The 13,711-nt window shown below is 36.6% G+C and overlaps 1 protein-coding gene across 2 annotated transcripts; it reads left to right on the top strand.

The window, feature by feature from the left end:
* The first annotated feature begins 263 nt into the window (after positions 1–263).
* SKIDA1 (SKI/DACH domain containing 1) lies at positions 264–5,302 on the top strand. 2 transcript variants are annotated; one of them, XM_063452529.1, is made up of 2 exons: positions 264–337; positions 1,861–5,302. In XM_063452529.1, the coding sequence occupies exon 2, from the start codon at positions 1,937–1,939 to the stop codon at positions 4,295–4,297; it is 2,361 nt and encodes a 786-aa protein (XP_063308599.1). In that variant the 5' UTR covers positions 264–337; positions 1,861–1,936; the 3' UTR covers positions 4,298–5,302. The 2 variants fall into 2 exon arrangements, with proteins under 2 accessions (XP_063308599.1, XP_063308598.1); XM_063452528.1 differs by lacking the exon at positions 264–337 and adding an exon at positions 1,538–1,662.
* The last annotated feature ends 8,409 nt before the right edge of the window (positions 5,303–13,711 follow it).

The raw sequence follows: 13,711 nt of genomic DNA, 5'->3' as shown, positions 1-13,711 counted from the left end.
CCTGGGATCCCTGGTGTCTGAAGCCATGGCAAGGAGACTGGGCTAGTGGGGGCCGGAGCACGGTGTAGCTTCTTTCTGTTGGTGTTTTTTTTTATTTTTTACATTTTTATTTTTTGCACTTTGTTTCATTTTCAGAATTCTGCATATTCTGTCTCAATTTTTTTCTCTCTCCCCCCCCCCCCCCCCCCCTTGTCCTCTCCTGTGCAAGATGTTAGGAATATCTCCTGCTATTGAGGGGGGTTGATCTGCGAAGATACACAACCTTTTGATAACCTGTGAGGCAGAAAATAATAACCTATTTGGGGGAAAAAAAGATGAAAATCAAGAAAAGGAAATAGTAAGTCCTCAGTCTCTTTACGTCGAATTACACGAGAATGTGGAACTTAGAGAAAGCCAGAAATAGCTCAAATACTGAAATACTGCTTCCTATGGCGACCTTAAATGCTTTGTATGATATATATATATATAACAGCAGACACAGACAGTATAATATATATATATATAAATATAAAACAACAGACACATACAGTATTATATATATATATATATATATATATATATATATATAAAACAGCAGACACATACAGTATACTCTTTACAAAAAACAGCAGACACAGACAGTATAATATATATAACAGCAGACACATACAGTATTATATATATATATATAAAACAACAGACACAGACAGTATAATATATAAATATATATATATATATATATATAAAACAGCAGACACAGACAGTATAATATATATATATAAATATAAAACAGCAGACACATACAGTATTATATATATAACAGCAGACACATACAGTATTATATATATATATATATATATATATATATATATAAAACAACAGACACAGACAGTATAATATATAAATATATATATATATATATATATATATATATATATATATATATATATATATATAAAATAGCAGACACATACAGTATACTCTTTACATAAAACAATAGACACATACAGTATTTTATATATATATATATATATAAAACAGCAGACACACACAGTATAATATGTGTGTTTTTATATATATATACTCCATAAAAATATTTATTTGATGCATAGTAGGATATATACACACACACACACACACACACACACATATATGTATATTCCACACACACACGCATACTTACACACGTGTCTTTGTGCACTATAACTAGAGATATTACAATATAGTGGAATTTTCATAAAATCAAATACTTTGACTGCTACCTTTAGCAACTCACAGACACGTTAAAAAAATAAATATATATATATCCATATAAGTGCATGTGGGTGTATTTAAGGTTGGCTAGTTTGATGAAAAGATTTATATAGTAAATGCATTATTTACTTTAAAAGGGGAGGTGGCATTATAAGAGTATGCTAATTAGCCGGAGATTTTTTTTTTGGGGTGGGGGGGGAGAGAGAAGGGGTGGAATATCAATTTTTATTGCATCACCTGTCAGGAGTGTCCAATCAGCGCTGGCTTTAGGGGGAATTAATTGATGAAGGTGTCTCCGGACGGACTCACTATACTGTGTCATTTTAACTGGAGCTAATGCAGGAGTGAGTGCAGCTGGCTGGTGACTCCCCAGCTCACATTCCAATATTCTACAGATAGAATGGAGCAGGAGGCTTTAAAGGGACACAGGTATTGAGCTCCCAGGCTCTGCCTTCAGCCTCTTCAACAATGGAGAATAGCTCTGACACACTGCCTGCATGTAGCTCTGCCTAGCTAGCTGCTGTGTGTGCATGTGTGCATGCACAGATAAACCCTACATGTGTGTATCTATGCATTCCTCCTCTCACTGGTTAAGGGGTATAACAGCCTTTGTTGTTATTTTTTTAGCAGGATGCCTTGAGTCTGCAACATCAGCCGTTGGATTTTCTAACCATTTACTTTGCCTGCAAATGCTGGGGCTCCAATGATCCAAGCCATGGGGGATCTGGAATCTGGATATGAGCTGGTGGATGGGGTGAGACTGGGGTACCTGGTTATTAGGGGCAAGCAGATGTTTGCCCTGTCGCAGGTGTTCACAGATCTCCTGAAGAATATCCCAAGGACTACAGTGCACAAGCGCATGGATTATTTAAAAGTGAAAAAGCACCAGTGTGACTTGGAGGAGCTGAGAAAACTCAAATCCATCAACTCCATAGCTTTCCATGCAGCCAAATGCACTCTGATCTCCAGAGAGGACGTGGAAGCCCTATACACCTCCTGCAAGACAGAGAGAGTCCTTAAAACAAAAAGGAGGAGGCTTAGCAGGGCCCTGGCAACAAAAGATCTGCAAGAGGAGCTCCCATCCCCCGGCCCTTACTCCAGATATTGGAAAGAGGACAAACTTTGGCTGGAATTGAATGAATCTGCCCAGCCAATAAACGGGAAAGCCTTTACTCCCAGAGACTCAGACTTGCTACCGGCAGCTCATCTACCTCATTTTTTAAGTAAATACACTGGTCAGAGCTACCCAGAAATACAGAGGTCGCCTTGCAAAAGCCCCCTAAACTATGAAACTGTCCCCCTCACTGGAGACTGCGTTGCGGCTTTTCACTCCAGCCTGCCCTACATCAGGGAGGTTCTGTGCACCAAGCACCCTGCAGCCTATTACTGCCAGCCAGCCATTGCCCAGCCCAAACTCGGCTGCCCTGCTGGGGTGACATACAGGTACAAAAGGAAACGATCTTCTGCCGAAAAGGACTCTTACAGCAGCAGCCGGAGGCTCCTCTTCATTCCCAAAACCTATAGATCCAAGTGCAGCTCCATCTGTCTGGAGAGGGTCCACCTGGTCAATGGCTTCTGCCCCCAGCATTTGGCCACCTTGCAGGAGAGCTACAGCAGCGACTCAGAGTCCAGCTCCTACTCGGAACACGCAGCCAACGATTCGGATTTTGGCTCCAGCCTTTCCAGCAGCAGCAACTCTGTGTCTTCAGATGAGGAGGAAGAGGAGGAGGGCAGTGTGTCTGAGTCCAGCGAGATCAGCTCAGAGGAAGACAGCTCCTCCGAGTCAGACTCCAGCTCTGTGACCAGTCAGGTCTCGGTACAAAGTATCCGTTTCCGCAGAACCAGTTTCTCCAGCCCAACAGCTCCTGTCCTGGGTCAGACTAACCTCCTGTACCATCAGCTCTCCAGCCCCAGCAACAAAGTATCAAACTGTGACTTCAAGTGTGAGAGGCAGGATGATTGGAATCCTCAGCAACCCTGGGGCAGCGTGTGTTCTACCCCTGGCACTGCCAACCCTGGGCCCCACATCAGATGTGATGGGGCTTGTGTCATCCCATTCCCACTCTCTGGGTTTTCTTCTAATGCAAAGAGGACTGACCTAACAATTAACTGTGTTACTGCAGAGGGGGGCTCTACACCTAGCCCAAAGAAAAACAATGCATTGCCACAACAAAGACTACACAGAGAGGGGAAGCAGTTCCTTCAATCAAGCCTCACACCGTGTGTGGACAGGAGTATTACAGCCCACAGACCCCCAAACTGTGTGAGTGCCTCATCTGACACCCAGGGCAAAACCTCCAGACTATGTGCCCCAGCAGCAGAGACCCCTGATGGCTCTGCCCAGACTCATCAGGGGGGGACTGGAGACCCATGCACTGATTTATCCTTTCTGCACAACGTTAAAATTAAAATAGAAGACAGTAATGAAGAATACGAAACTACTCAGCATAAGCTAAATTATGAGTGCAATGTTGCAAAGGACGAGCTTGACAGTGATGTGACTGAGGAGAGGACTGATGAGAGTTTATTGCAAACTAAGGAGGACCCTGAGTGCACTGACCCTCAAACCACTTCCCAAAACCTGGTGGTGGCCCCAAGTCAGGTCCCCCCGTGCACTTTAGGTACCCCGAAACCTGAGGATGGAGACTATAAATTTGGTGCTAAAGTTAGAAAAAATTACAGAACTCTGGTGCTAGGGAAAAGACCCCTTTTACAGACCACCCCCAGTAAACCAAATCTGAAATCTGCAAGGAGTCCACGACCCCCAGGGAAGAGTGACTTTTGTGAAGGAACACTGGATGGCTTTACAGTGACCAATCGACGTAAAAGGTTAGCCAACAATGTAGCATCTGCAGTAAAGAGACCCTTTAATCTCATGGCAAATTTCCCTTGTCCACCGTCACTAATTATTGGCAAAGACGGGGACTTGCTTCCAGCCTATTCCTTAAAAAGCACAAAGGAATATAGCACTCCAAACAAGGCACATCCTATTTGGAAATGGCAGCTGGGGGGTTCTGCTATACCTCTCCCCCCCAGCCACAAATTCAGGACATTTCACTCATAACACAGTTGGGAATTATTATAATTTTTTTTATTGTATCTTGATTTTTTTTTTTTCGTTTTTCTTTTGCCTTTCTCTTTAAAACAATTGGTTGTATCAGCCTGTGTTTTTTTTTTTATTTTATTTTATTATAATTATAATTATTATTACATGGAATCGCCGTCTCTGAAGAATCAAAGTTGGATACATTATTTTGCAATATGGAGCTTGTTTATGTTACAATCTACAGACTACTTCAAGCTAAAACACACATTAGCCCTGATCTTGAATGGATACATTGAAACAGTTTTGCTGTTAGATTTCTTACAATGCACCGGTACCTCAATTCATCTACAACATACAAAATGTCAACAAAAAAAAAATAAAAAGCATTTCTTAATAATAAAAGAAAAAAATATTATGAGCCATTGCATTTTCTGCACTACATCTGAAAATTTGGAAGTCTGACTGTGAATTGATTGCACAGTGTGTTTCACTTTAAATATCTGTGGCAGTTTTTTTAGAATTAGCTTGAAAAGGTGTACATATATATTTTTTGCTTTTTTTTCAATGAGCAGTTGCACTTAAGACCTTTTGTTCCTATGGACTGGAAGGGTATTGGGTTGGATTTGAACAAAACACAATTGGGGGGGAAAAAAAGACAAAAATGTCATTGTATTTTTGTTAAATGCCTTATAGTTTATGCCTTATAGTTTCAGTATAGTTTATCCTTTTTGGATCACAAACACAGACAAACAAACAATACAATACACACGTAGCTAAAACAGCAGACACAGACAATTTAATGTGTGCAGGGGACGTGAATTGTGAAAACTAAAAGTGTGAATACTTTTTAGATCATGGTGTATAGGGCTTTGACACACCAGTCATTTAAGTTGTGATGAACTGCCTGTATTTTATTCTAAACTTGAATATTCCAATAATCCTGATAGACACAGGAGTTTTACTGCACGTGACAATCAGAATCTGCCTTTGCACTTAAAGCTTATAGGAAATATTCAGAATTGTTCAGATCTTTTTTTATTATTTTTTTTAAATACATTTTTGCTTTGTCTAATGTTGTGGTGAAAACAGTAAAATTGGAAATTGCACTGTTGAAAAGCATGTTTCAGCTTGTTTTTCTGTTTTATAAAATAACAGAAGAGAGAAAACGAAACACTGTTTTAAAATGAAACAGATTTAAATTCAATCTGAATTATTCCAGCAGTAGTTCTGATTTATATATATATATATATATATATATATATATATGGGGATGGTTTTGTGGGGGAGGGATAAGGGGGGTCCAAGTTTTAAATAGGTGCTCTGTAAACATTTTGCATTAAAAAAAACAAACTGTGTTAATAATTAAACGAGCAGTGTTTTATCTGAAAGGGGTTCTGTTTGCAAAACTTTACCTTTAAAACAAAAAACAACAACAAAAACATTTTTGCTACGTTTTTTTTTTAAATTCTAAATAGATTTATGCAAATGTAAATAAAGTAAAAAGAAATAAAAAAAAACAGGGTTTAATTTCGACACGTTTTCTAAGCAGGCCTCACTGTGAATATGGCTAGATGCACGAAAGCTCAGTCTATCTCTTTAAATAATATGGACGTATTTTTTATTTTATTTTTGCTTGTATACACACAAGGCAACATCGATACTTTAATAGTTCTTTGGGTTTAAAACATTCTAAATGACAACATGGGATTCTAAATGCTTCTAATGTGTGTGATTGTCACCATCTATCAGACTGATTCAAAACACTTCCTTCTCATCGTTTTTTTTTTTTTTTTCCTTTGTCTCCAAATATTTTAGGACAGATATTAACTGGTATAATCTTTCACTAACACGTGTCTCCTACCTCAGTACATAATAACGTATTGCTATTATGAATACCTCTTACTACAGGAGCTTCAGCTAATGGATTGCTTGTAGATTGTATACTTTATTACTGTAAAAAAGTAAAATGCAGCAAATCTCCAGAATGCTACAGACAAACAAACAAACAAGACATGCAATTTATTTATTGTATATTGATGTTGTTTGGGATTTTTGGAATTCAGATATATATCAGCATGTATCTGATTGCTATAAATTTATTAAGAAGTTTTAAAATAAAAGTGCAGAATGATTGTAAATAAAGGTACATGTCTGATTCCTAAAACTAAGGGCCTGTATGTAGGGAAGATCTGTCTAAAGTGCCACAATTGTAACATTTATATTTAGTAGTGAAATCTAAAGCTGTAGGGGGGGAGGGGTGAATAGAATGTAATATACGTCGATGTGTGCAATATGGTAATACACGGTGACACACACACAGCAAGTAGCTAATAGTTTCAGTTTCTAAATACAGGAAAAAGAACAACCCTTGTGTGCAATGCTTCCCCCTCTCTATACTGTCCTTGCACAGAACTCTATTCACATATAAACAAATGTCTCAGCTGAAGAACTTGCTCTATTTTGTCAACAAGAATTTCACAGGAGTGGGGCAAAAAAATCACAACGACAAACCAGGGGGGGAAATAACAATTACAGCTTTAGATCTGCAAAGAGATTTTAAGAAAAAGTGCCCAAATGTAACTTCCTAGATCCACTCTCTCTGTCCTTCCCCAACTGCAACTATTTCCCCTTTTGTTGTGCTAATTTACGTTTATTGTGCAATGCTAGCGTGAAATACTAATTTTTATGACATTCTGATATGCTTCATGTGCACAATTGGAGATATTTAGGAGGGCAGTGGGTAATTCCAATATTACATTCTGAGTTATGTATTGAAACAGAGAGAGAGAGTGTGTGTGTGGGTGTGTGTCTATGCAATACAATAAATAACAAAATTAACCAACAAACACCCAATACTACAAGACAGTGGCCAACTGTATATATATATATATGACCTAGCTTTATGCAAAAACAAACTATATGGTATAGGTATATGGTGTGTGTATATCTATATATATATATTTATATGTGTGTATATTTATTTATATAAATATATTAATTTATCTAATTTTGCAATAACCTGGTCTTTATTCTTATAGTATTATGTATTGTGTATATGTGTCTATACACAGACGAATAATATACATGTATACATGTACACGTGTGTATATATAAATGCACACCATACTTATACCATATTTAGAAAATGCTTGTATTTGCATAAAGCCAGTTTAAAACACATACACAATAAAAAAATATATACAATAAAACTGTATACTGTATATATATATATATATATTTGAGTAGGTAGATTCGATTATATATAATTTTTTTTAGTCTCAGTCCACACACATAGACCATAAGATAATTGCTGCTTCTAATAAGTCTGATAGGCATTAATGGTTCACTCTGTGCTACTGATGATTATAATGGGAATAATGGTACATTTAAAGATTGGGGATGGGGTGTAACAATGCTATGTGTCCAGGGCGAATGGCAGCTCTGGTTAGCTTTGTGATTCTCAGACCCTGCTTTGTAACTGCTGTTTTAAAAAAGATCACATTTGCACCCCTCTCCTCTCACTAAAACCACACAAGGTTAGAACCTGGAGGTATAAACTGGGCCTGGTGGTTTGTTGATTTTTATTTGTCCAAAGTACTGTGTTTTGATCTGTTCCTTGTGTTTGTGGCAAACATATACCCAGAGAGACATAGGCTTAAAATATACAAAGGCTACAGGATGTGTAACTATCTCTCTTCACATCTACCCATGACACTACAGTAAAAGTTAAAATATATTGTCAGGAAATGATCTTAAAATAGGATCATTTTTATAACATTTAGTGTATGGAAATAGCTGTGTGCTGTGCACTTTGGGGACACTGCCTGTGTTAGCAGGAGGAACATTTCAGGATTGTATCAAATAAGGTGTAAGTTCATTTTAAGGTTTAATTCTTGTGGTTTAACGTGGAAGGGTGATTTAAATTCTGGGTGGATGGAGATATGTTTAGTAAGTCTCCTGCAATAAACGTGTGTTCTTTTTTTCTGAAGTGAGCATTTTATTTTCCTTGGGGTAGGCCTCTCTGCCTCCTTCCTTTTCAAATTTGAGGAGGCCTCACAAGCACTAGGTTTAAAAGGCCCTTGATATTTTGCATGGAGACTCACAAAAGGGCTTGGGGAATGACAGGGAGTATGTCCGCTGCAGGGCAGAGATCCCATCCCCTGCTACATCCCCCTTCCCCACCAGCAGCTCCTGCCTTACAAAAGAAAAACAACACAGGCTTTGCTGGGAATATCCAGTAACAATGCCTAATATCCTGTGTGTTAAAGAAAATTATTTTGCTGTCAGCAATATGATTAGGGCCTCTGCAAGACATAGGATTGTATGGGGTAAAAATAAAAAAAAATTAAACAATATAAGATGATGTTATTGCCTGTTGAATCTGCAATGGTTAATTTTAGTACTGCACAAAAAAATAAACTATGACTCTCTGGATGCTATATAAAATATTATATATGCTATATATACCTGCTGACCAGATCTTGCCCCAAATGATGAGAATGTTAGAGAATTGTGTGAGATCATGCACACTGTGTGCAGTACATGGTACATTTGTCTTTGTAATGCTTAATTTGTGAAGTAGATAGATGCATGTGTGGGAGCATGTGATATAGGGACAGTGTATGGAAAACAAAGGAGAGGTGTTACCCCAGTGCAATCTTTATTGTTTCCTTCAGCCTATATTATATATATATATATAGATATTGGTAGATCACATGGATAATACAGTATGTAGATAAAGGGACACATATATATGTATCCCTCTCTAGAATATGGAAATACAAGTATGACATGTTATGGTTTGAGATATTTTCAATTTATCTTGCTTTTTTTTTTTTTAATTGCTGTCACAAATACAGGCCAGTGGTGTAAATAAAAAAAACTATGGGTGTAACATAAAAAATGAGTTTTAGCAGGCAGAAAGATTTTCATCTTTTTTTTTTTTTTTTAATTATTCTTTAGAATAGTATTTTTGCCACTTTTCTGCAGAAATGTGAATTTACACTAACAGCAAGCTTGTGGGACAGTGTTCAAAGTGTAGTTGTAAAGTGTGTGAAATTGCACACTGATGTCTTAAAGACTGTCTAATTTATAGTAAATAGGGATGCCTTTGTAAATGGGTTTATTATGTTGTTTTTTGTTAATTGTTGGGAAAAACCTTATTGTCAGGGGTGAATAGCTTTATGGTCTAACTTGGACTGTGCTGTAATCAAAGACCTTTATATGGGCAACTCTGGAAAGGCCAGATAACTAGGAATACATATGTGTTAAGGGTTGACCTTTCCTGACTTATATGAGTGGGATACACCCTTATAGAAGTGAAAATAGTCATGTTGTCAGATAGAATAGCAAACTCCCTTCTATGTGCACCCCATAAGCCTCAAAACTCCCTTCAGTGGGAATTAGCACTAGGTACCCATATCACAAATTATAGTTTGTTTACAGTAGGTCCATGCCATGTTGTTGTGGTAAATAATATATCTCACAAATCTGTACTAAAATATCAGTGTGTTAAAGAAAAATACATCTGTGATTTCTGATGTGCAGTGATGTTAGGGAAATATTGGACAGAGCACTGAATGGGGGGTGTCTCCATTCTGGTAAATAGAAGGACTAAAGAGGGCAAATGGATTGAAAAAAAAAAAGCCAATCTGAGAAGATGCTAATCACATAAGAGACACAGTAAATAAGAAAAGGTTGGTTTGGCCATTGCTTATACTTGCCCTGTCTGTGTGAATCTACTGAATGGATTTGAGAAGTGATAACAAAGGCTGTTTGTCAGGAACATTGCACAGGGAGATAAAGAACTATCGCCAGCAATAACAAACATCACTAAAAAAAAAATTCTAAAAAAGGCCTAAATATATACTGATCAAATATTTATCTTTCTATCCTGTTGAAAAAAAAAAGTATCAGGTTCCAATCTATATATTTTTAATCTTAGAGCAACATTGTTGAACCTGGTAACTTTGTACAAGTCGTGTAAACAAAATAACAACAATAATATAACAGCTAACAACACAGTAACAATAACATCAAATAAATTCTCTTTATCGGAATACCACGTGCTCAGCTAAAACATGCATTGTTTCACTTCATACATGTTGAAACAAATTGATTCTTCCCTTATACGTGTAATAAATACACACATAGTGTAATCAAGCCAGACAAAATGTCTAAAATGTCTAAGTCTGTTGTTATTGTTGTTGGTTTTTACCTCTGGGATTATACATATTATTGTTTGAGATCACACACACACACACACACACACACACACACACACACACACACACACTTTTAAAATATAATAATAACTGCTTTTCCACCACATATATCTAAAGTAAGTGTGATTAGATAATCGAGTTCAGAAAATACTGGCCTTATGATTACGTTTAACTCTTTGCTGACTATTGATCATCTCGGCTTTCGTTCTTTTTTCCCTTCCCACAAAGAACTTTGAATTTATCTTTGTAGAAATCATTGTGCTGTTGATTTGGAATCGATCAAATCCGGCAGATATAACAAGCACAGCCTGAACTAATAAGGAAATGCTTTTTTCAAGACCTCCCTCCTTTTAAAATGGACTTTCACGATCAATATTGATCTTCAAGGAGGAAAATGAAGGAATTCAATAAGAGGGACCCCTTTGATTGGGGATAGGCTCAGGCAAGAGAAGGGTTAATCCCCTCTCCCCTCCCCCAGTCTCCCACTGCCTTTCCACTTTGATTAACACACTTGCAGTAGATGTTCAGTGCTCATTTCCCTCAAAACAGGATGTTTCCATCAAGCAGGAATGATTTCCCCCAAAGATTATCTTGGTTTGTTTGGTAAAAGTCTTTATGTGAACCCTCATTCTACACCTTACTTAGGGTCACCCCTAATTGTTTTGGTGTTTTGGGATACTCACTGCTGCAGTCGTTCTAGAACAATTGTGAAATGTTTTAAAGGGTGTAGCAGAAAAAATAAAAAAAATACAGAATTTAAATTGATATCTGGAATGATCAAATAGATAGACACTTTGTGCCTCTTTGGAACCTTTTCACAATAGTACAAATGGATGAGAAAAGTTGAATTAAAAAAAAAATAATAATTAAAAAAATATATATATAATCAGCAATGTAATGCCAGAAAATGATTCTATAAATTTATAAAAAAAAAAAAAAAATCAGGAAATCACAAAAAAAAATTAAAAATAAATAAAGGTGAATTGTCGATATTTATATTCCTTAATTATATCTAAACTGCGATACATCATTAAATGCTGAGAGCAGTTTTTACAGGCCTCGAACCAGCAGAGGAAAAGAGAGCATATTTATCATAAAGAGGCTCTGGATACCCCCCTTGCAAATATACTCAGCACGGCAGAAAGCACGGTGAATGGTTTGTTGTGCACCTGGAAAATATATTTTATCACAAATGTGGAAACAGCGACAGGAATCTGGAGATATCTGCTTCATAAACTGTGTGATCGCAACAAGCACATTTGCTTTTCCAATTTCCCCAAAATGTTAATGAGATATAAAATAAAAAATACATGAATAAAACTTTTCAAGAATTATTCATTATTATTATTTGATTTTACAAAGCCTTCACTTATATATTTATATGGTAGAGAAAGCATGCTATATTTAAATGTCAACGTATGTAATATATACTCAGAGTATGCAATAACACAGCATTTTATAACTGGTATAATATTTACATATTATGCAATGATCACGCTGGATGTTACCTTGTTATTAAATAATATATTATACATACGTTAGACATAGAGCATGCCGTATTTCCCCTTATTAAATAATATGATATATAAAGAAATGATTACCCAACCCATGCTTTATTTCACCTCGCTATTAAATAATATGATTTATATAAATTATACACAGTGCATGCTGTAATTCCCCTTATTAAATAATATTATGTATAAATTATACGCAGTACATGCTTTATATCACCTTTTTAGTAAACAATGTGTTATTAATAAATATTACATGGGGCATGATGCATTTCACCTTGTTATTAAATAATAAGATAGATACAAATTATACACCGTGTATTTTGTATTTTGCCTTGTTATCAAATAATATATTATAAATAAATTAAGCACAGGGCGTGCACTATTTCTCCTTGTTATTAAATAATATATAATATGAATTAATAGTGTCTAAAGCATGCTAGATTTCACCTTGCTATTTTATAGTATAGCAGATACATTATACACCGAGGAAGTTGGATTTCACCTCGTTATTACATGCTGTGATATAAACAAATTGCACAACAGAGCACGCTGACTTTCATCTTTTTATTATATAGTATAATATAATCTGTACACAAAGCTTGCTGGATACCACATTTTTTATTTTTACAGGCGAGAATAAAATTAAATTAACTGGGGTACATCGGAGAAATCTCGGCTTTGAATTGACGAGGAGGCGATAGCCGACAACATGTGATACTGAGTACGGTAGGAAAACCATGAAATAAACACAGTGTAGCAGTCAGCAGCACAGTGGTTATGGTATCCCCTAAGAGTGTATTAGGGCGAATAGAAGGTGAGTTTATGGAGCGGAGGGAGCATTTCTAAGTTTACAGCAATCTGTGCTTTTTGTAGCTGGGAGAGGACGTTTTAAAGACCATTTCATATACACCGATGGACACACTGTGTACACGGCCAGGAGGTGGGGTGACTGGTTTATTAAGTTATTTGGGGTGGATTAAATGAAGTGATGTGTTGGTCAGTCACAGACTGGGTCTCTTTAGGCTAATCCGGAGTGATAGGGATAAAGTAACACTTAGCTAGAAATGCAGGGTTTTTACAAACAATGTGTCACCGAATTCATTTAGCGATAATTCTACAGAATGAGTTGCAAAACGTTCAGTTTTTCCATTGACCTCCAGACTACAAGCAAACCCTCGACCACAGCAAGTATACTATGGGGGAAGGAGGGGGTATTTACTAAACTGCGAATGGCAGGAAAGTGTAGTTAAATAGTGAAATGCCAGCTTTGTGTAAAATAGCTGATTTGGGAAACTTGTCCATTTTAGACTCAGTCACAGCTGCGCGGGTTTAAGCTGAATTTTACATTTCAGGTAGCTTTCAATGCGCTACAATATCGGTGTTTAGTGCATAGGCAGATTTAACATTCATTCAAGTCATCGCTGAGAATTATACTTATTGTGTAGAAACGTATAAGCTGATATTTATTATACGTTCATTGGGTTTTATTAACACTGTCTGTCTGTCTGTCTGTCTGTCTGTCTGTGTCTCTCTGTTAGTTACAGCGACAGACATTTATTTAGTGCATAAACAACGACTAAAACACACATTTACCCTGAGACAAAATCATCTATATGTGGGTTCTGAGCTGAAGGTTATTTGATAATATCAATAATAAAATCACATATTGCCATTTAGCACTTTATTGGAGTAAC

The sequence above is a fragment of the Pelobates fuscus genome, chromosome 4, assembly GCF_036172605.1.
Source record: "Pelobates fuscus isolate aPelFus1 chromosome 4, aPelFus1.pri, whole genome shotgun sequence".
Classification (NCBI taxonomy): domain Eukaryota; kingdom Metazoa; phylum Chordata; class Amphibia; order Anura; family Pelobatidae; genus Pelobates; species Pelobates fuscus.
Note: the sequence above shows the minus strand (reverse complement) of the source record. Positions and strands in the feature narration are given on the sequence as shown.

Excerpts from the sequence above, each read along its gene's own strand:
- SKIDA1 (XM_063452529.1), top strand. The coding sequence starts at position 1,937 with ATGATCCAAGCCATGGGGGATCTGGAATCTGGATATGAGCTGGTGGAT.